We start from the raw sequence: 23,067 nt of genomic DNA, 5'->3' as shown, positions 1-23,067 counted from the left end.
AATCACATTTTATATACTCTCACTCAAGACACCACAGTAACAAAGAGCAAGTATGCTATGCTCTAGCTCACTGAATCCTCGAGCAACAGAATGTGGTTGGTATTATTAACTCCATTGCACAGACCAGGAAAGTGAGGCTCAAATAGATAAGTAATTTGCCCCAAATCTCACAGTTGGTAAAAGGTAGAGCAAAGAATCAAGTCTTGGCTATCTAACTCTAAAGCCAGTCTGATTAACTACGATGCTACAGAAATACCATGCCCCCAAATTTGTGAAAAAAAAAAATCACTATCAGAGAGAACTTGAGTCACAACCATTTGGAACTGCAAAATTAGCTGACAAAGAACCTCCAAGGCTTCTGTTTGAGGGGGTGCAGAATACAGAATTAATGTGTATACAAAGCTCATTTCTCTTGGTCACTTTATGGGAAATCCAGAAAATGGTACACTTTAATTTCCAAAGAGCCCCTGTGTCTATTCCCGCTTCACCCAGAAAGGGGACTAGGATTTAGGTCCATGGATTTAGGATGAAGACACATTCAATAAGTAAAATCCTTAACTTCCACATTCATTACCAGATATAAAACCAGTCACCCTATAGGGAAAGCTGCAGGATGGGACCATCCGTATTTGAGGGACGAAGAGATGGAAGCTCAGGATTACAAGTAAAGTCCCCAGAGTTGGTGTGTGACAATGGCAGGACCAGAACCCAGGTCTTCTCATCTACCAATCTGTTCTTGGGGGCCTGAACCACACCTTGGGGGCCGTACCACAGGTATGCCTGGCATCAGGTGGGTCTTGCAGGGGAAGAGGTGAACCCACAGCCCGGGACCACCATTCTTCCCCCTGAGAATCTGGCAGGGATTCTAAAGAAGCAAAGCACTGGAACACCAACAGTCCTCTTATTTTGCCTGTTTACTGACAAAAACCTCAAAAAGGACAAGAAGTTAAATGAACAATTTTAAAAGTTAAAAAAAAAATCACCAATCTTCTAAAACAAACAAACAAACAAACAAACAAAACCATCATGAGAAGAAACATAATCTGCCTGACTTATAGACTTACATGAGACATTCTTTCCAATCCCTGGTCATAATGGACCATCTCCACAGTGACAACTTCATGTAAAATTGCAACATGAGCTAGAGACATTCCTGGCTCCCCTGCCCCAACCCCCCATAGAACACTATCGTCAGAGAGCAAAGTCTTCATCTGTGTTCACGCTTGGTTACACAGGGTGTACAGTTCATAAACTTCATACTCACCTTGAGAAAAGGAGCTGTTGTAAAACCAAAGATTTTTCCAAAGCTTAGAATGCTTTACAAATGTACCAACACCAGATCGGGTGTGCAGATTAAAATCAGTTCACGAACACAATAGGATGGCATGGCCACATGAAAAAAGAAAAAGCCAAGTAGCAGAAACAAGTATTTCCAAGTAGTTAACAGACTTAAAGACACACAAGCATCATTTAGCGATCCTTCACCAGAAGGCAATAGCATGGTCTTAAGTTTCTAAAACGGGAGGCTTTTAATTCAGTGCTTTAAGGATTACATGTGTGCTGGTCTGGTGGTCCCTAAGGGGCTATGCAATGGAAGTCATCTTGCTTTTAATATTTACATCCCTTTGGTTTTGTGATCCCATTAGTGTTTCCTAAAAAAAAAAAAAAATTGTGAAGAACTCTAAGGTTGAAGCAAATTTTAAAAAATTTCACAAGAAAATGCATACGAATGACTTCTTTTGATTTTTTGATTTTTTGATTTTTGATTTTGTTGCTTTGGGGACCAGTCAAGGGGGAGTCGCTGGGCAGAGGAGTGGGGAATTGTTGGGGAGGTGGAAGCATGTCCGTCATCATCGGTCTTCCCCCGCAGACGCCTTATCACCTTTCAAGAGCCAGTTCACAGACATGCAGTCTTCACAGCCCCTTGGTCTACACCCCTGCTCCAGCTCTGCCATCCTGCGCTGCTTGACGACAGTCTGCCCACCAGACAACGGAAGCCTGAGCCCAGAGCCTCTGTGTCTTAGACACCTGGCTTGCCTAGCCTCTGGCTCAGCAGGAAATGCTAGGCAAACTCGCGAGCATGGCTAAAGGCTCTGCCCTGCAGCCTCGGTTCTCACTTTACACCGAGTACCTCTCCACACTACCTTCCAGAGTGGCCTCATGCTGGAGACCCCTCAGCGTGCGGCCCTTAGGAGCTGGGGAACAGCAGGAAGGGACTGTGGAAATCACTGGGAAGTCTTGGATTTTAAAAATTCACATGCCATTGCATTCTCCTTCAGAAGGGATGTAGTTTTGCTTCGATACAAAAATGTTTTAAAATTACGTATTGTTTTCCCTAGAATATATCCCAGTAACCTGGTTGTTCCATGAGCGTGTACTGTTTTTATCCTCCATAGGGGTCAACATTTAATGCCCACCATTATAATAAGGAGCCCCTCCTCTCATCTTTTCCTCCCCCGCCCCCCCCTCCCGCCCCGTTTTGAGCTGCTTCATCACAGCTGGGCGATGGCTCCTGCTCCGGGAAGCTCAGAGATAAGGCATGTCACTGGCACTGTTAAAATTAGTCGTTTCCATGGCCTCAGTCAGTTTGGTTGAACTTGGGAGATGTGGGGCGCCAAGGACTGCAGCACGGAGTTGCTGTTAACCCTGTGTGGGCTGTTCCTGACGCAAAACCAGAGCTGTGCTGTTTCTCCAGGGATAAATTCCACCCTTCTAAGCCCAATGCTAACCTGAGTCCACAGAGACTGATCAGGATGAAAGCACTTTTAAAGTGTTCAAACTTTAAAACAAGGGCTTGCAGGGACATTCATCAGTAGACAGAAGGAAGCTTTGCTGGGAGTGGATGATGCTGTCATACCCTCAACCCAACCCAGTCCCCACTCCCCTCACCGGGCCATCTCTTGAGGGGGTCCTCCCGCCACAGTGTGCATCCATGGTGTAAAACTGACCACATATATTATCCCCTGAAGACAGGCAGGGCAGTTTAGAGGGTAGATGAGGAAAGGAAGCAGAGGTGAAGGACAAGCTGTGAGCCCTGCTCTGGAAAAGGCAATGTTCAGAGAGATGCAACACAGGATTCCTCAGGGACTCAGCATTCCACAAAGGCATCATACCCCCTGCCCCCCACCCGAGACACAGGCTTGGGAAGAAGAAGATAAAACAGGTGAGGATACACTCACGTGGGATCAAGTGTACCAACTCAAGTATTTCCTGAGGATGTGTGAGTGCAGTGGGTAACAAAGGCTCTTCCGGAGGGAGATGGGCACCCCCGGCCCCCAGCAGCAGTTATGTTCAGAAGCAGCTTCTGGGAGAGCCCAAACAGCCCCTTCTCCCTTCTAGGGGTGCTCCCCTTTCTGGGTGTCTTTGGGTGGGGAGGATACAGAGTCACCCGAGGGGCTTCAGACAGCATCTCCAAGTATGGGCAGGGCAGAGCCCAGGAATACCAGGATCCCCTTCCAGAGTCAGCCTCCACTCTCTACAGAGACTCCTCTCCATGGGAAGTCATCCATTAAGTGGGGGCAGCAAACTGAAATTTCAAAAATGGTGACCGAGTGGTAGGGACTATAAGCCCCATAGGAAGTGTATTTGTAAAAGCTGGTCATTACTCTGCATTAAAGATTTCACAAGTTAAGACCAATCATGAATTAGAGGGATAGTTCTCATAGTGACAGTAGCAGACAACCAAGCAAATAAATGACTTGAAGGATGTAAGATTTTTGAAATTGTTCAGGGTTTATGTGCGAATCTAGGTTTATTCCTCCTACTCAATAAAATCTGAAACACCCTGGAAATATTCAAGCCACACCATGGGTGACTCAAAAATGCCAGGTTATGTACTAAATGGGAATAAAGCCACGAAAGACAAAGGGCCTTTCCTGGGGGAGACCAAGGCTGGGACTCCTTTTACTCACTTGCAATCCACGTCTGCACATGGACGTACTAATGCACCTGGCTTCAGGGAACTGTTTTCATTAAATTAATAATGTTTGGCAAGCATCAGAAACACAGAACCTCACAGACAAGATACAGGCAGAGAGAATCATGGTTCAATCCAAAAGCAACACACAGAAGGCACGTCAGAGTCCACACACATGCAGAGAAGCTGCGGGGAGCAGCTGGGGGGACATGTAGAGCTGCCCCACACGTGGCACCAGCAGAGTGTGCAACATGGATCTGACTGCTTACCCACTAAGGACACCAAGAACCAGGTTAAGGACGAAAAATGAGCCAAGGATGATCAGACTAACAAAATACACCCATGGCCATTCCCATCCTATTGCATCATTTACCTGTAAAATGTAAGGAGATCAGTTATCAGTTATCCATTTACTAAAGAGCGGAGCCCCAGGAAGAGCTGCCAGACCAGACCACTCAGGGCTTTGAGTGAAGACTCCCTCTATCTTGTATTTTCAGGTAAGGACAAGTTGTGCTGCTGAAATCTACAAATATGGCCCACCAAAAGTCAGCCAGGACCAGTTCATTTAGCTACTGTTTTGTACCAATTAATCTGCATATTTGGATCCAGACCAATAAAGCAATTATAAGTGTATCTCATTTTAGGACAGACAAAGGGCAGGCAATGGAATCTATTTAAATCCCAAGCAACAATGCTGATTAATTTCTGGTCAATAACCATTCCATAGCTTTCTTTCATAAAGGCTGGTGAGGTTCCAGGAAGCATCCTGGTTTGGGAAGCCTCAGCAGAAGAGAAAGCATCTCAGAGGACACAGAATGTGTTTGGCACCTACCCGGCCGCCCCCATCTAGCAAAACCTGTGTGGTCTTGGCAACCATCCTTAGGACTCTGCTTTCAAGATGAAAGAGGTGTAGCTTACCCGCTCAATACACCAAGTACAAGATTTAGTACGAAAAATGACCCAAAGATGACGAGACTGACAAAATACACCCAGGGCAATTCAAATCCCATAGCATCATTCATCTGCAAGAAATAAGATAGTCTCATAGGAGCAGGTTAATAAGAGAATCTAATAAAGAGCGAGGGTCACATTAGAGACAGCATTCTATGCATTGAATTAAACATTTAGATTTGAATAAGAGACAACAGTAGCCAAGTCACATTCACTATATATTCCCCCCACACACGCACACACATGCGCACACACACAAAGAGTCATCAAAGTTTGGGGGCAAATAACAGCACACTTTGACACAGGCAGGGAAATCAGGTAGAATCTGGCTCTTTCTCACTGGAAACAGTCCTGATCATGGACTTTCCAAATAGATCTTGGTAGAGGACAAAGCTCGTGCTTATCTGGAAAGTATTTTCTACCCTACCCAAGTTGTTAGAACGTCTTGCTTTTACATTTTGTAATGGTGGAAAAGTCTTAATAGAGACAAACTTGCAACATTTAACTCGGTAAGTTCTTTAAAAAAAACACCTAAAATAATACATTTTCATTGGAAGCTAACCAATCCAAAGAAACCTAACCCATCTGAAATCTAGATTATCTGCCATCAGTGAGTGCAAGCAGGGCCAAATTAATGCAAAGTGCTCAGAAGTCAACTAGCTGACACACATTCAAGAGTGCTTTTGGGAATGAGATGTTTCCCAACTGCACCTGAGGACAGACCCAGGAGAAGGAAAGAAGCCCTTATCCGCCCCCCCCCCCCCCCCCCCCCCCATCTAGCCTTGACCTAGATGAGCCACCTGGGAGAGCTGGCTCCAGCTGTGAGCTGACTGACACCAGGTGAGAGAAAGCTGGTCCAAAGGAACCCTGTGCTGCTACTACTGGAACAAGCTCAAGCATCACAGTCAGTCTTGGCCCCCGGGGCAGACTGTCACAGGACAGGTTTGGTCATGAGCAGCCTTCATGCAGGAGCAAAGAGGTGCTTCAAGGTTCATGGCTAGATGGAACTTGCCAGCAGCACAGGTCAGTGTTACATTAGGCAAACACTTCTCCGAGGAAGGAGGTGTTAAGGACCAGTCCAGGGACAGAATGAATGACCCCTCTGCCTGACTTTGCTGGAACACCCAGAATCTTTGGCCAGTAGAACTATATGTAGTCAGGAAGAGTGACCATTCTTGCCTCACAGGTGAAAGCCCCTTAGGCTTTTAAGCATGTGCTTTCTTCCACATTATTTGGCTCCAGATTTTAGCTTTACAGAATGAGGCGCATGTATTTCACTATGTTTGCCTCACGCAGAAGCCAAACAGGAAAAGAGAACATAAAAAAAAAAAAATGACATAACATCTGTTGCCGAAGTCTAGGGAGAGGACATTAAATCCCTTATGAAACACCTGTTTGGCCACATGAAAATTGATGTGCTTAATAGAACTCGTATCACTCTGTACATCTTACACTGGCAATTAGAGTAATGAATGAACCAGGGCCGTGGCTGCAATTGTTGATCTAATTAAGCTGGATAAACTAATTTCAGCAGGAAGGCACAGGGTAATTCTTCCAAAGCAACACCACCACTAAACTTATTTAAAAACTCGGTGTGTGGAAGAGAAGAACCAGGCTGTCCAGTATAGTGGCCAGAGCCCAGCCTGGAGTCAGGGCCTTCCATGGAGACCTCTCTGGGCCTGTTTCCTCTCTGCAGGAGCAGTGCAGATGACAGGGGAGGGCATGCCCATGGGGTGAGGGAAGGATGTGCAAAGTCCAGGACTCCCAACAGGAGACCTCAGTCCCGCATAGCGCTGGCAAAGTCAGTGGCCAAGTCAAATGCTCTACCAGTCCTCGTTCAGGCCCCAGTCTGCTGTTCCAGGGAATGCTAGGAACAGCAGTCTGCTCCACTTGGGAGGGCACTTTTTTTTTTTAATTAAGGAAGCTTTTAATTTCTTAGGTGTAGATGTTGGACAGAGTCACATTTGCTTGGATCAGAAATATCATCTGGAGTGACAGCTGTGGGCTGGGGAGAAGGCCACAGCAAAGGCCACAGAAAACTGTCTAAATCTCCAGAAGGTGGGAAGAGAAATGAAACTGAGTATCTAAAGGCCAGTCTTTCTCCAAACAAAACCTTCTCAACCCAAGTCTCTTTTCAGAGGCTAGTATTCCTCAGACCCTATCATATACATGGGACAAGTCAGAACTGGTAAGCTATTCTGAAAAATACCCAAATGAAAATAAAGACTCTGCTTGGGATTTTGTCTGTGTGGTCTTTATCAACAATGAAAAACTCAGCATGAGCTGAAGCATTTCAATTTAGATTCATTTTTGAAAGATTTGTATCAAAGCCATCAGGTAGTATCACCTGGTGCCTAGAAAATAACATTCTATTTAGTTTCCTTTTCCCCCCCTCATTTCAAAGCCTGAAATGTACATTCATGTCTTCAATTAAAGACCAACCTAAGGCTTTTTGGTTTTTTTCTAACTGTTGAAAACACTACTGGGAACTTGGTATACTGGTTGGGACTCCTCTGAGTAGGGAATAAGAGAGAGGCACAGAAAGGCAAGCCCTTGGCCAATGAGGGATGAATTTCCCAGGCGTCTTGAAGGAAGTAGACTGTCAGCGTGACCATGTGGACTTCCCATTCGAGTCTGGCAGCCAGCACCTCCAGAGGTGTGTTCATTGAGGAAAGAGCCTGGCACTAAGGCAGGTGGCTGTAAATGATTAATACATGAGTAGCTCTCTCCTGAAACCAACACTATTTCAATTTCCTACCTTTAAAGACATGTCTTTAAAGAATGTATTCTAACTGTGCATCTTGCAGATAAGAAAACCAAAGCCCAGAGAGTTCTGGTGACCTACCCAAGGCCATACACCCAGCCCTACCCAGCCTTCATGCTCTTCCCTTGACCTACACCCTGCTGCCTCCGTAGACAACAAATACGTGTGGATCAGATGGCAGCTTAATTATGCTTATGGAACTCACTTTATAAAAGAGCTCCACAAGAACTTTTTTTCCACCAGAAACTGATGATCCCACTCCCACACATCCAAACAGTTCTCTAAGTATGTTTTCCTGTATATTGGACCCACCTGTAAATTTCTCAAGACGCTGCCAGCCCTTTTCCAGAAATTCTTGAGAATTAAGGCATCAATGAGCTTGAGAACACTGCCTGAATATAAACTTGACAAGATGCAAAATAATCCCTGGCAAAGATTGTGCCCACTATATACAAACACCTAAAGGATTGAGAAATTTTCTTGCAATCAATATTTACAATCTAATCTCCCTAGTTATCTCTCGAGATGTTCCCTTTCCACCCTAGTTGTTCATAAAAACCGATATTTAAACATGGCCTTTCCACACTGAGGTGATGGGAGTGTACAATGAGAGGCAAGAGGAACTAGCATTTGTTGAGCACCTGCTCTGTGCCAGGCACCGTGCTGGTCAAGGATGTTCTGTGCTGGAACACAGCTGTGTATTTTCCACCTGACCGTGGTCCATTCAATATTAAGAAGGCTTAGTGCTTTGGCTCTTGCTTATCTCTCTGATGAGTTAATAAATATAATCAATGAATAATTAAACCTGATGTGTTTCAGAGACCTTAGTGAACTGTATGGGAGATGACTTAGCTGCCCCCTAGTGTTCTACAATGGTTCACAAACCTCTGACAGTAGGGAATACCAAGGAAAGAGTGCTGGGTTCCAGTCTAGAGCAGGGTCACCAAACTATGACGTGTGGGCCAAACCCAGCCCACCACGTGCTTTTGCACAACGCTTGAGCTAAAAATAGATTTTTCATTTTTAAATAGTTGGGGGGTAAAAATCAAAAGACTGTCTCATGACTCATGAATGTTATATAAAACTCAAAGTTCAGTGTCCACAAATAAAATTTTAATGGAACAGAGCCACGCCCATTCATTTACATGTTATCTACGGCTGCTTCTGCGTGGCATAGGCAGAAGGCAGAATTGAGTGGTTGTGACAGGGATATAATGGTCCACAAGGCCAAATATACTTACTATCTGGCCCCTTACAGACCCCTGGATCTACAAACCCCTGGATCAAGAACAACAACCACTTGCTATAGGACCCTGGGTCCTGTATGTTCAGTGGCCTCTCTGTATACCACTGCTTGGTCTTCAAAATCCAGACTTTCTACAAAGGGATACAGACTGGGATAATGTTGGTAAATTACTTGAGCTCCTCCATCAGAATAAAGATGCCCTGTAATTCACAGAGAATATAATTATTATATTGTCAAATTATTAACTCTGTCATATTAGTGATAGAGATAATAATTATGCAATCCTAGGCGCTCCAAAAGCAATGGATACTTTTGTTTTGGGGTGTATGGAGTTTTCTCTCCTTTAATCACACTTTAAAGAGTTTTCACTTGCTAGACGACAGGAAAACTGTCAAGAGTCCATGTGCAAAAATGTAAAATACGGTATGAAATTGTGCATTAGTCAAGGCACATTGGATCAGGCACATTGGACAATTCACTCTGACAACAGAGAGGACAACAGAGCTGAGAACAGTCACAGATTTTTTTTTAAAATCAAGATGTTGTTTCCTGTACCATTTGCAGGGATGGGGAGGATCAGAGTTTGGGCTATTTGGACGAAGCGTTTTCTATTTATCAGAAACTTCAAGGCAAAACCAGGATTGAGATCTCAACTAATCTAACTAGGATTTGCAACTCAGAAGTTAACACTGACAATGAACCCTTTACCTAATTTGAAGGTCCCCTTGCCTTGGCCATGATCTTGGCTCATCCAATATAATTTCCCTCCTTCTTCCTCTTCATGAAAGACATTATCTTATGAATATATAGACATGCATGCCCACACACACGCGTGCGCACACACACACATGCACATTCTCTCTTTCCTAGGACAATAAGAAAAAGGAAGGGAAAAGAGAAACAAGATACAACATGTTAGTGATGCTTAAAACTTTTTACTAAACTGGACTCACGCTTTGGAGAAGAAGATAAAAATATACCTTCTTTGCATAACATTGAATATATAGAGATTTCTACAACCCTGTAAGCATGGTGTTCATTGGTGAAGGGAAGCAAAACCTATTTAAAACCACTGTGTGCTGTGTTCTCTGAAGTTATAAAGGAATATGAAGCCCTATAGAGTATCTACAATGTAGATACTGCCAAAGCTAATTCTCAATCTGTAGGCCTTCTAACTAAAGACTGCCCATTCAAGAAAGTACTTTATTACTAACTGCCTTTTAACCAATAATTATTGGAATCCTGATTAATCTCATTTGAACTTGGGTTTAGGCTCAAAATCTGCACATCAGCTGGTTTTTCCCAGCAATCTGTGCCATGGAAAATAATTTCTAAACTTCTGTGAGCTTTTTCAAATTCTACTAAATAAATAAACAAACTCAGCTCTGAGAAATAGCAGTTAAAATACTATTGCTCTTCATTTATAGCAAAGCTTTCTGGCTCTGTCAGGAACAGAGAGCAAGACCTTAGCCAGAGAAAGGGCATCAGTCTGTTTTCATGGCAGGTTGGATGGGTCCACCAGCCCTGGAAGTTTGACATGCCTTTCCAACCCTCTCTGCCAGAGTTCTATAGCTCCAAAGAGAAAGGAAGAGAGAGGTAGGGGCTGTGCTGGGCTAATTTATGGTAATGCTGAAAAGGCAAGAGGGAAACAGTATAAAATAAGGAAAATCCATTTTGGCCTTAAGGCTGCACTAAGTTCATGGGAAGCATGAAAGGGATCCAAGTTATACTCCCTATCTTTTGTTAGGATCTGGTAGAGCAGCCCACCTTTACGTAAAAAAAGACCAAGCCTGTGGAAGTCCAGGGGCCTCTTGGACAATAGCCCCTGGCTCTCTAAGAGTTTAAATCACAATAACCTTGATCTAGGGAGTGACCTCAAAACAAGGACTCGCAGGCACACCAAACAGCACTGGGGAGTGAGGCAGCCAATACTACACAGCAGCTTTCTGGAATGGAAATGAAAGACCTGAGGAGGAAAGAGAATGAGTCTCGCTGAGTGAGGAGAGGGTCTGCTTCCCTTCCCAAAGAACTGACTTCCAGGGTTTCTTTTTCAGCTAAGTCTCCAATGGTGCTAACAAATGAAGCACTCTTATCCAAAGAAAGAACACTCCACACACTATCCTCCAGCCGCTTACCCAGTAGAGCACATCTGTCCAGCCCTCCATGGTGATGCACTGAAACACGGTGAGCATGGCGAAGGCAAAGTTATCGAAGTTGGTGATGCCCCCATTTGGGCCAACCCAGCCACTCCTACACTCCGTGCCATTGGCGGCACACTGGCGTCCATTCCCTGAGAACGCACACGGCGCTGGGTCCTCTTCAGCTATGACATCTGCAAACAGAGCACACAGGCTTCACCACTCAAGACACCAACACCAGGAAGCCCAGAGCTGGTGGAAGCTGAGTGCCCTTGTCAGAGCCTAGAACACCTGCCTCCCACCGGTGCTGTCTCAGACTCCCACTTGACCCTCAAGGTCCACTTCAAAGACTCCCTCTTCTGTGGCATATGACACTTGGTACTCAGAATCCATTGCTCCCTCCTCTGTCCTGACTCTATAGAACCTTTCTTAAGCCTACAGAGAACAATGCTAGTGATGCCTCTCATGTTCTAGTTTTGGGGGTACCTCATCTGGTTTGCCAGGACACATTACATAAGAAATCAGGGTAGAAAAGGAGATTAAATCCTCATTTATTCTGAACACAATTCACACTAAGAACTGGCTCAGTACATTTACTGGTATATTTGGCTCCCCCCCACCATTTTGTTTTAGATTTTCCCCAAACCATGTAAGCTATTGGGAGGAAAATTAAATTTTTTAAAGCTAGGCTAGCTACCATTTTTCATTACTCACCTGAGTCAGCAAAAAAACATGTTTTGTGCATTTTTCCAATAAAAAGTTCCAATCCTATAATAGCATAGATTATGATTACAAATAATACCAAAAGGGCTATGTGAAGGAGGGGAACCATGGCTTTTATAATGGAGTTCAGGACAACTTGTAAACCTGCAAGAGAGAGAAAGAAGTTTGTGAGCCAGGGAGATTCTTTAAGGAGATGGATGGATGGATGGTTTTATATATATATATATATATATATATATATATATATATATATATATATATAATTCCTAATGGTGCCTGCTCCATATATGACACACAGTAATAAAATTCAAAGAGATATTTAACATTAAATTAATATTAGGGGCACCTGGGTGGCTCAGTTGGTTAAGTATCCACCTCTTGATTTCTGCTCAGGTCTTGGCCCCACAGTTCATGAGATTGAGCCCTGCATAGGGCTCTGCACAGACAGCATGGACCCTGCTTGGGACTTTCTCTCTCCGTCTCTCTCTGCTCCTCCCCTGCTCACACTCTCTCTCTTTTAAAGTAAATAAATAAACTTAAGAAAAAAAAAAGAAAGACATCACTTCTGAATGGGTATAAGACAGAGGACTGGGTAGCAGCGCCTCTCTTGCTAGGGCCCAAGGGTGGAAGAGGATGGATTTCCACAGGTGGGCCTGGGAGAGGGGCTGCTCCAGACAGAGGGAAGAGCATCAGAAGCATGGCAGGTGAGCCAGGCAACGTGGGCCAGGCCAGTGAGTCTTGGTTGGTGGTCAAACAGTGGAGAGAAGATCAGGAAAGAAAAAGCAGATTGCAGCTAGGTAGCTCTGGGTTTTAAACTTGGGTTACACGGCCAGACTTTTCTCCATCAGCAAAGGCAGACTCTTGAGAAAGAGGAACAAGGCAGCGGGAGGTGAGGCCAGCAGAGAAGTTGTTGGGGAGTGCTGGGCTCTCCAGGCAGGACAGCCTGAGGATCATGATGAATCTAGCAGCTGAGTTTGAGAGGAGGAGAAGGTAACCATGGAGGCAGGGTCTTGAGGCAGACCTGTGCGCCTGAACAAAAACAAGAATGTCAAAAAGGAGGCTCTCCTGGATTGAAGGAGGGAGGGAGAGGGGCAAGAGCCCCCTTAGACCCAGGATGTTTGATGGCGGGCCTAACCTTAAGAGGGAAGTGTGCTGCCACTGCTACATGGACCTGAGAGATGGGGCGACAGAAGTACCAGGAAGCCCTGTATACAGCAATGCTCAGAGCCACAACACACGACAAGACAGACTGTGGAAGGAGGGTTTGTGGAGCAGTACTCAGGTCAGGAGGGGTGGGCAGAAGCTGGAGACTGAGGGTGGATGCTGGGCAGGAAACCAGAACCCACACTGCAGTCAGGCTTCCTAATTACTGTGTTTAGCATCTGGGTTCTTCCCCCCCCCCCTCCCCCAACCCCTGCCCAGGAGCACAGCTCCCTACACATATTCAAAGAACAAAAGAGTGTAAGATGCCAAGATGCTAGAAGCAAGTAAGACAGAAATCAGAACACACCAAGTGAAGAGAAGAATATTCATTAGCGATAATAACAAAAGTTAACCATGATTGGAAGTCCACAGAGAGATGTGAGGGATGAGATGGGGAGGGTAAACCGAGAAGATTTCACTCAAGAAGAGCCTATCTTTCCAAGACCCATATTACAACCTAAATCCTAGGTATTATCTTCAGATAGTTAAATGTTCAAATGGTTTTAGAAAAACAAATGATTAATAACATTTTAATATTTTCACCTTCTATCAGCAATAGATAAAAAGAAGTATCTGCTCTTATCTACTTGGACAGGGGTTTGTTTTTTCGTTTGGAGGGATTTTTTTTTTTTTTAAGACATGGATGGTCCATTCGAAATCATCTGGCAGTTAGTGCTTCTGAATTCTATGGTAGTGAGCTGTATGTTTCATGAACATGTTTGTTCATTGTAACTACTGTATTTCAGATTGGCCAAATTTATGAGATAATGAGGTTTATCTTTATGTGAACATGTAGACTTTCCTGACATTGGACTCCTTTGTACATAATCAGTGTGTACAGTAGAGCTCATGGGACTCCAGTTAAGGAGAGAGTGGGATGGAATGGGAAGAACACTAAGCCAGGAACAGGAAGAAAGTGTGTCTGCTCCCTTTTGGCCACCCACTGGCTATGAGAATCTGCACGAGTTGCTACCCCTCCATAGCCCTCGGCTTCTTTGTCTAAAAGATGATGCACAGAGATCAAATGATCTGTAGGGTTCTTTCCCACTTGATGGTCCAGGATTCTGACAAATATTATCAGAGCATGGATGGTTAAGAACTCCATGAATGCCTGAGGCACTCCCTTTTGAAATACACATTTACCTCCCAACAAATAAATATATATTCACGAACAAACACAAAATCATGTCTTATAGAACAGTCTGAATTCTCTATAGAAGGAATGAGACAATTCCCAAGTAAGTGTAAATAGTCACACCTTCCCTGGCATTTCTAAAAAATTCAGAGTTCTTAAAAAATCACTAGGCCCCAGTTGCCAACCAGCATGGGAAACATCAGGACCCAGAGCCTCTGACCCATCTCCCCAAAGCCCAGTGGGGGCTGATGAGAGACATGGATGTCCTCCACTAGCACAGTGAATAAATATGGGCTGAAAAGTCGTCACACAAGACTTAGGTCCCCATTTCTCCCCATCCACCTCTGGGACAGTGTGATGCAGAACTCCATCACATTACAAAGAAGAAAAGAAAGAAATATAGTTTAAAACTGTTCTCAAGAGCATCTGGGAACACAAGTCATTTAGTGAAAACCTCATTAGGCAAGGAAGCCACAACAATGATGTAGGAGTTCGGAGAGCTTCACTGGCCAGTTGTGCACATGCAAAGCCACAGCACCTGCTTGTCCTTACAACACACACTGTAAGCAAGCTGCCCTGTCATGTGCTCTTTGAGGGGGAAAAGGTTGTCGTGGTTACTCTGAGATCAGATTAAGCTATAACGACTAAATCTGAAAGAACATGTTTGCTCACTGAACTTTTCATTTCATCGTGTTACACATAAGAGAACCAGTCATTTCCAAGGTATTTCTATTTTTCTCAATTGCTTCCAGACAGTTCTGTGGTTTTGACTTGTGCTGATCTTTTTCAATGAAAATAAATGAACCATCTGGAAAAACAAGTACACATAAAACACCACTTCCTACATTTTCAAATGTTAAATTTGGAAATCTTTTTTTTTTTCCAGAGAATTTTTGGTGTGTCCTGAGTGCCAACAGGTTTAATAAAAATTTCATGAAGAACTTCTGGAAAGGCAAAAACATGATCTGTGCTCTTTTGATGGCTTTATGAGTCGTGAAAAACAGACACACCCTGTCATCTCAGATCCTTCCTCCAGCCGGAGCAGGCAGCCACCTCACCACCACAGTCGCTGGAGAGGTGCTAGGACATCTACCCTCACGTCCCCAGCAGGGGCATCCGTGCAGGGGCAGAGCCCAGTGAAGCGGCACGCTCCGTGTTCCTCAGAGAAGCAGAAGCAGCCTGCAGCTCCTGGACAGAGCACCGACCAGACATCCGTTCCAACTCAGGTGGCATTCGACCTGGCCTAGACGTCCAGAGCAAAAAGCAGACTAGGACTTGGCATGGAGGGGTACACACCCTAGTGGAGAAAACAGCATCTCTCACCACGGAGGGCCACCTCTGTGCTCCAGACCTTGAACTGGGGACTCTCCCCATATTATCCCTTTCAGTCCTCACAACAACCTGCGAGTCAGTCCTACAGAACCCCAGGGAAGACCCAGAAGCACCCACCTCTCCCCTCCCAAGAGCCAGATGGGCACAACTTTTTTTTTTTTAATTTTTTTTTCAACGTTTATTAATTTTTGGGACAGAGAGAGACAGAGCATGAACGGGGGAGGGGCAGAGAGAGAGGGAGACACAGAATCAGAAACAGGCTCCAGGCTCTGAGCCATCACCCCAGAGCCTGACGCGGGGCTCGAACTCACAGACCGCGAGATCGTGACCTGGCTGAAGTCGGACGCTTAACCGACTGCGCCACCCAGGCGCCCCTGGGCACAACTCTTAATAGCGGAGAGCAGAGTAGACTCTTTGGGAGTCCAGCCTCCTGCTGCTGCTCGCTTTGAAGAAAGGCAGTTGGTTGTGAGCCCTCTGTCACCCTCCTCTGCACAAACCACCATTTTCAGAGGGGGCAGGCCTGGGAGCAGGAGGAGGCTGCAGCAGCAAGGTGTCCAAAGAGGAAAACCAGACTGGAAGCAGGAAGCCTGAACTCAAGGCCCCGTGTCACCACTCACTCCATGTCTGTGCGAGAGAAGATTCTCCTGCAATATCAGGAAGACAACAGTTGCCACTGGCCCCTTCTTGGGGCTATCACTGGGGTCCAAAATGACCACACAAGCAAAAGTGTGTTGTGAACTGTGAAGGCCTCCGTGGTCATCTGCGGACCCCCTGGCTGGCACACAGCAACTCACCTTGCAACACTCAGCTCCAGAATCCTGAGCCCCACCCAGAAGAAAAACAAGTCAACAAACGCCTGGCTTTAGGAAACAAGACGTGCTTACTGGGTACTCCTGACACTAGTCGAAGTGGTCGTAACACTCGAAAGGCTCGGAGGGCTTTGACATCGAAGCCTCCTGACTTGCCACTGGAGTGGTTACCGCCTTCTGTTTCTTTGGTTAATTGTTCCAGAATTACACTAAACAATCTGAAAAAAGGAAGAAAGGAAGAATTGTTAGAGTCTGTCACCCAGGGAAGCAAAACAGGATGATAATAGTAGTTATTTCTGAACAAGGGCTAATTCTGTGGGGCTGCTGCCTAAATAAAGGGGAAGCAAGGCAAAGGCAAGCATTTGAATCCCGAAAGCAACCCCTACATGTAACAAGACTGGCAACAAGGACTGAGTCATCTGTTTTCCTGCCAACAGAGCATCCCTGACCAAGTCAGACCCCACAGAACAGGGGCTCACCATGGATCCAATGATGACAAGTGGAATTGCCCAAACAGAAGTAACAAGGAAACAAACATGGCGGCTACCATTTATACACATTCACTAGGTGCAAGCACTTTATACATCATTATCTCAATCTTCACAAAGTGCTATGCAGTAGTAATTCTTATTATTTCACAAGTGAGGAAACAAACTTGATGAGAACAAGTAACTTGCCCAAGGTCACACTACTAGGGTAGAACTATTGTATGAAATCCAGGTGTGTCAGCCCCACTAGGATGTGGGTCCCATGAGGGCAGGGACTTTTAATCTGTGTTGTTCATTTGCTCATTTAGTCTGTTCAAGCCTAGTGCCTAGAACGGTTCTTAACACAGAAGCCACTCAAAACTTATCTGATGAGTAAATCAATGGGTGAATATTGACTTCAAAGTACTGAATCTTAATCAATGTGTTATACCATTTCTGGTACAGCCACCGACACACCCACACCCACCTCCACCCTCCCAGGGAGGGATGTTCAAGGAATGATGTAAATCACAGATGCTGAGGAGATGTGCAAAGGCCAGAAGCAGTAAACCAAGGTAAGGTATTAATATCGTCATCTTCTCTTTTGAAATGTGCATAATATTGTATCTGGCAGCCACAACACATTTTTTCCTACTCTCCAAAGGTTTTTAGGATAAAGCTATTTTCAGACAATCTGCTCACTTGACAGTTACTTTTGCTCTTTCAAATAAACATTTATTCTTTGGAATTATTGCTTGTTTTTCAGAATAAATATAAATTTGCCCATTTCAAATAGAATCAACTCTGGCCAATCAGATTGTGGGGATGATTGGCCCAACAACAGAGAAAAGGTTTCTAAAGTTTAATTAGCAGCCAAAGTAGAAACTCTGCCCTCACTGGCATGCCTCTGGATTGCCAAGACACTAAGTCCATAAAATACAGGGTGGTCTGATTACAGTCCTGATTGGGCACAGTCATATCGCTCTGGGGCATTTAAAGACCAGCCATTTGTTTTAACAACACTATGGCAATTAGCAGTGACCCAGGCAGGGGGAGAGGGAGGTGGCGCTAGGGGGGAATAAATCAAGTCTCTACCTTTTCAAACCTTCAGATGGGCTCTTCCTAGTTATGACTAGGGAAATAGACCAAACTTATAACTGGTTTCTCTCGTTAGTATAGGGTTTTTTTTTTATTACTCTAAACCCCTGCAGCAAGGCTCAAGTTAAAAGTCTCCCCTCCAAAACAAGTTCATAGCTTTGCAAAAACAAAACAGAAGAAAGAAAACCTCAAACTCTTCTGAAATGTGTCAGCCGCAGGAATTTTCATCCCAAAGGGTTAGGAAAGTAATTTATGCAGGTGGTGACTGAAGATCACTTTCAAATATCAGTGTTTTACAGGACATACATCATGGTCCTTTTACCCCTCGTTCTTCAGCAATGCCCTTCATAACAGGTGAATGGTGTCTCTCTCCCATTACAGAGGAACCTGAGTCAGAGAGGGAAGCTGGCTGCCTTTTCCTGACAGCCAAGAGTATAAGGGGTTGGGGCTGGCTTCCATTCCTAAGAGTTAGCAGGCACTAGGAAAGCTCCTCTCCTTCTCTGGGCCTCAGTTTCCCCCTCTGTAAAATGAAAAAACTGGAATTAAATGAACCAGAGCCCTGCCTTTCCCATTCTAATACTCTGTGATTCTACTCCCTTTACCACTTACGCCCTCCACCCCCAACAAAAAAAAGTACCGCATGCCTAGAGAGCTCAGGACATGAAGACAAAGTATTTGATCCTAGACTGTTATTAAGTTTATCCCAACACAGGAGAAAAAGGCAAGGAGATACCTAGCAGCAACAGAATGAGCCCCCACGTCCTTCTTCACAAAGCTTAAGTGATGAGCCTGAATGCTTGAAATATATGTTGACTGAAGCTTTAGGTGGGTGGAATAAACTTTTCTATACAGGGAACACTATCAGCTCTGGTAAACCCATTGAGTACTCTTGTGGTCACATCATTACAGTTAACATTTTAGAAGTATCAATTACTTTCTTAATGTCTCTGTTAGTGGGAATCTTGACAAAAGCAATAGGTCACAGTTGGCTTGGAATGGAAAATCCACTGGATTGAGATACATCCTGTAGTTGGAAACTTTAGGGAGTAGAAATTTGATGCACATGAAGACATAGTAAGTTTTCTTTTTTTAACTTTTCTTCTGCTCTTTTACTACAATTTAGTGCATATTTTAGATGAAAAATAATCTGATGTTCTAAAGTTCCTTGCATTTATTAAGAAAGACCAATGAGTCCATTCCTACTTTAATTTCCCAGATGAGTTACTTTTTAATTTTATTGCAGATCAATTTATATATAAAATGCACTTGTTTAAAGTATACAGTGAGAGGATTCTTGACAAACACAGAGGTCCAAGTACAAACACCACAGTCAAGATACAGGACAATTCCACCATCCCCAACAGTTCTTTGATGCCTCTGTGCAATCACCTCCCTCTCAGCTCAAACTTAGATATCCACTGATTGGCTGCTTATCACTTTGGGTTGTCTTTTCCCTTTTCTAGAACCTTTTACAAATGAAATCATATAGTATATGTTCTTCTTTTAACTTCTTTTGCTCACCATATTTTTGAGATTTATCCAAGTTGTTACATTTATCCACAGTTCATTTCTTTTCATTGTTCGGTGATATCCCATTGTAGTACATAAATGTACATAATGGGGTACATATGTAGTACATAAATGTACTACAATGAATGTATCCATTCACCTGTTAAGAGATATTTGTCTTGTTTCTGGTTTTTCTCCATTATGAATAAAGTCTTTGGGAACATGTGTTTTCATTTATTTGGGTAAGTACCTAAGAGTAATACTGGTAATATGGTCGTGTGGTTAGTGTATGATTAACATTAGAGGAAACTGGCAAAATTTTCCAAAGTGACTGCGCCATTTTCCATTTCTACAAGTAGTGTATGAGAGTTCCAGTTGCTCCATATCTTGGCTAACATTTGGTATTGTCAGTCTTTTTATATTTAGTAATGCTGGTAGGTACGTAGTGCGTCATTGTGGTTTTAATTTGTACTTCTCTAATTCTAATGATGTAGAACATCTTTTCAGGTGCTTGTTGACCATTTACACATCTTCTTTTGTGGAGATCTATTCAAATCTTTTGCCCATTTATATACTGGGTTGGCTTCCTACTAATGGGTTATAAGAGATCTTTATATATTCTGAATGCAAGTCCTTTGTCATATATCTGTATTGTGAATATTTTTTCCCAGTCTGTGCTTAATTTTTAATTTTCCTCACACAATCTTTTCAAGAAAAATTATAAATTTTGATAAGCTCCAAAATTTTAATTATTTATTTTTTGGCTAGTACTTTTTGGTTCCTAAGAAATTTGCCCGCCCTAAGTCATAAAAATCTATATTTTTACATTTTATATTTTATATTTTATATTTTTACATTCTATATTTTTAACTTTCACATATAGGCTTATGATCCATTTTAAGGTAATATTTGTGTAGGTTATTAGGTAGGAATAAATATTCTTCTTTTTTTCATGTGGATAAATAGTTGTTCCATTGCCATTTGTTGAAAACTAACCAGAATTTATAATTCAACTCATTGAATTATCAAGGCAGCTTTGTCTAAAATCAATTGCTCACATACATATGGGTCTATTTCTAGATTCCCTAGTCTATCCCATTGATCTTTATATCTACTTCTTATGCCAACATCAGTCTTGGCTACCGGAGTTTTATAGCAAGCCTAAAGATCAGGTTCCAGCTTAGTTCTTAAACATTTCTTTGTCTAGTTTAGGGCCTCTCTAATTACTGTATCAGTTTTAAAATAAATCTGTCAATCTACAGAAATCTTGCTGGGATTTAGATTCAGTCTATAGCAAAGTTTGAGAAGAAGTGATATCCTAACAATAATTGAGTCTTCCAATCCATGAACACCATACAACATTCCATTTATTTAGGTATTCTTTCATTTCTCTCAGCAAAGTTTAGTCATTTGCAATGTGTTATTTTCCCCTAAATATTTCATGCTTTTTGATGCTATAGTAAATAATGTCTTTAAAATTTCATTTTCTATTGGTTCATGACTAGCATATAGGTTTTTAAATACTTTTTAAATACTAACCTTCTACCCAGAAACACTGCTAAATTCATTTAGAGCACATAATTTTGTATGATTTTGCTGTTCTTAAATTCATTAAGACTTATTTTATGGCCCATAATATTTCTTGGTCAATGTTCCATGTATATGCATGTGAAAAGAATGTGCATTCTGGTCTTGAGTAGTATGTTCTAAAAATGCCAATTAAGTCAAGTTTGTTGATGGTACTGTTCATATATCCCTATATACCTAGTGATTTTCTGTCTAGATGTTCTATCAACACCCTTCAAGAGAGAAGTATTAAAATGTACAGATTTGTCCATTCCACCTTAAGTTCTTTTCAGTTTTTGTTTAGTGTATTTTGAAGCCTTGTTATTAGGCACATACACACACACACACACACACACACACACACACACACACACTTAGGGTTATTACATCTTCATGAAAGAATTCTTTCATCACTATGAAATGTCTTTTTCCTGGATAATATTCCTTGTTCTCAAGTCTACTTTGTTGGACTAATATTGCCACTCTACCTTTATTCTGATTCATTTTCACATGGCATATATTTTTCTGGCCTTTGAATTTCAAATTATTTGTGTCTTTATAAGTTAGGGTTCTTGTCAACACTATAGAGTTGGGTCTGGTTTTTACATATAAAATCTGATAAACTCTGGACTCTTATAAGGATTTAGCTGGATTTAAATCTACTATCTTGCTGTTTGTTTTCTGTTTGCCCTGCCCATTGTTCTTCTTTAATTCATACCTGACTTTTTTGAATTAATTGAACTTTTAAAAATTCCATTTAATATCCAACACAGGCTTATTAACCATATATTTTTATTTTTCTAGTGGCTGCACTAGGGCAAGTGTCAGCAAAAATCTGTAGAGTGTCAGATAGCAACTATTTTAGAATTTTCAGGCCACAGGGTCCCTGTCACAACTATTCAACTTTGCCATCCTAACACCAAATAGCCAAATAGATATGAGTGAGTCTGACTGTCTTCCAATAAAACAATCTTCCAAAGCACGCAGGAAAATACTTTGTCAATGTGAAAAATAAAAAAGGCAATAAACCATATTTGGCTTACAGGCTAAATTTTGCCAGCCTGTGCTCTAGGGTTTACAATATACATCTTGAACTTAATACAGTCTACGTTCAGATAATATTTTATCATATTGACCACCAACTGTATAAGCTCTTTTCAAACGTACATGGCTTTTTCCTTCTTTCTGTCCTTTGTGCTATTGTTACATATTTTACTTTCATAGAAGCTGCAAACTCCTCAATACATTGTTACTACTTGTGCCATAAATAATCAAGTACTTTTAAAGAGATTTTAAAATGAGAAAAAAACTTTTTTTTATTTACCCATGAATTTACCCTTTCTGGCATTCTTCATTTCTTTTTAATAGATCCATAATTTCTACCTGGTTTCATTTTCCTTCAGTGTGAAGAAATTCCTTTAGTAATTGTTGAGATGAGGGTTTATTGGTGGTGAATTCTCAGCTTTGGTTTGTCTGAAAAAGTCTGTTTTTACTTCAATTTGGAAAGATATCTTTACTGAATAAGAATTCTAGGTTGACATTTTCCCTAGCACTTTAAAGATCTCTCTCTATTGTCTTCCAGCTTGTATGGTGCTGATGAGAAGTCTAGGGATGTCTTTTTCTCTGATTACTTTTTCAGATTTTCTCTTTATCCTTGGTTTTGAGCAATTTCATTATGATTATGACATACTTTGATGTAGTTTTCTTCATGTTTACTTTGCTCGAGCTTTGTTGAGCTTCTTGAATTTGTGAGTTTATGTTTTTCATCACATTTAGAAAATTTGGAGTCATTTAAAAATTTTTTCTGTCTCTCCTCTATCTCCTCTCCTTTGAGACCCCAAATATACATGTGTTGGACCACCTGATATTGCCCCACAGGTCATCCAGGGCATGTTCAGTTTTTCTCTGTCAACATTCTTTGTGTTATTGCTAGGTCTTCAAGCTCCTTGATGTTTTTCTTCTATTGTATCTAATTTGCTATTATGCCAATCCAGGGGAAATTTTCAGCTCTCAAAGTCCCATGTGGTTCTTTCTAATATTGTCCCATCATTTCGCATTGTGGCCATGTATTCCTTTAGGTCCACATACATATTCATAATAGCTATTTTTAAAGTCTTGTAAAGCAATTCTTTATTAATTCCACCATCTTTGTCATTTCTAGGTCTGTTTCTACAGATGGAATTTCCTCCTTATGGGTCATATGTCTTAAT

The 23,067-nt window shown here is 42.4% G+C and overlaps 1 protein-coding gene across 7 annotated transcripts in view; it reads right to left on the bottom strand.

Annotated features, from left to right (window-relative positions):
- The window catches only part of CACNA1D (calcium voltage-gated channel subunit alpha1 D), a 305,785-nt gene that overhangs the window by 132,890 nt on the left and 149,828 nt on the right, over window positions 1–23,067 (bottom strand). For 5 of the 7 annotated variants that reach the window (XM_047850427.1, XM_047850431.1, XM_047850425.1 and 2 more), the window contains 4 exons: window positions 16,293–16,435; window positions 11,730–11,882; window positions 11,013–11,209; window positions 4,186–4,289 (listed from right to left, as the gene is read on the bottom strand). In XM_047850427.1, the coding sequence (XP_047706383.1) occupies window positions 4,186–4,289; window positions 11,013–11,209; window positions 11,730–11,882; window positions 16,293–16,435 (597 nt within the window). Of the gene's footprint in view, window positions 1–4,185; window positions 4,290–4,834; window positions 4,939–11,012; window positions 11,210–11,729; window positions 11,883–16,292; window positions 16,436–23,067 lie in introns of all 7 variants that reach the window. The other 2 variants (XM_047850433.1, XM_047850432.1) reach the window with 1 other exon arrangement.

Source organism: Prionailurus viverrinus, chromosome A2 (assembly GCF_022837055.1).
Source record: "Prionailurus viverrinus isolate Anna chromosome A2, UM_Priviv_1.0, whole genome shotgun sequence".
Classification (NCBI taxonomy): domain Eukaryota; kingdom Metazoa; phylum Chordata; class Mammalia; order Carnivora; family Felidae; genus Prionailurus; species Prionailurus viverrinus.
The sequence above is the reverse complement of the archived record's forward strand: the minus strand, read 5'-3'. Positions and strand labels throughout refer to the sequence as shown.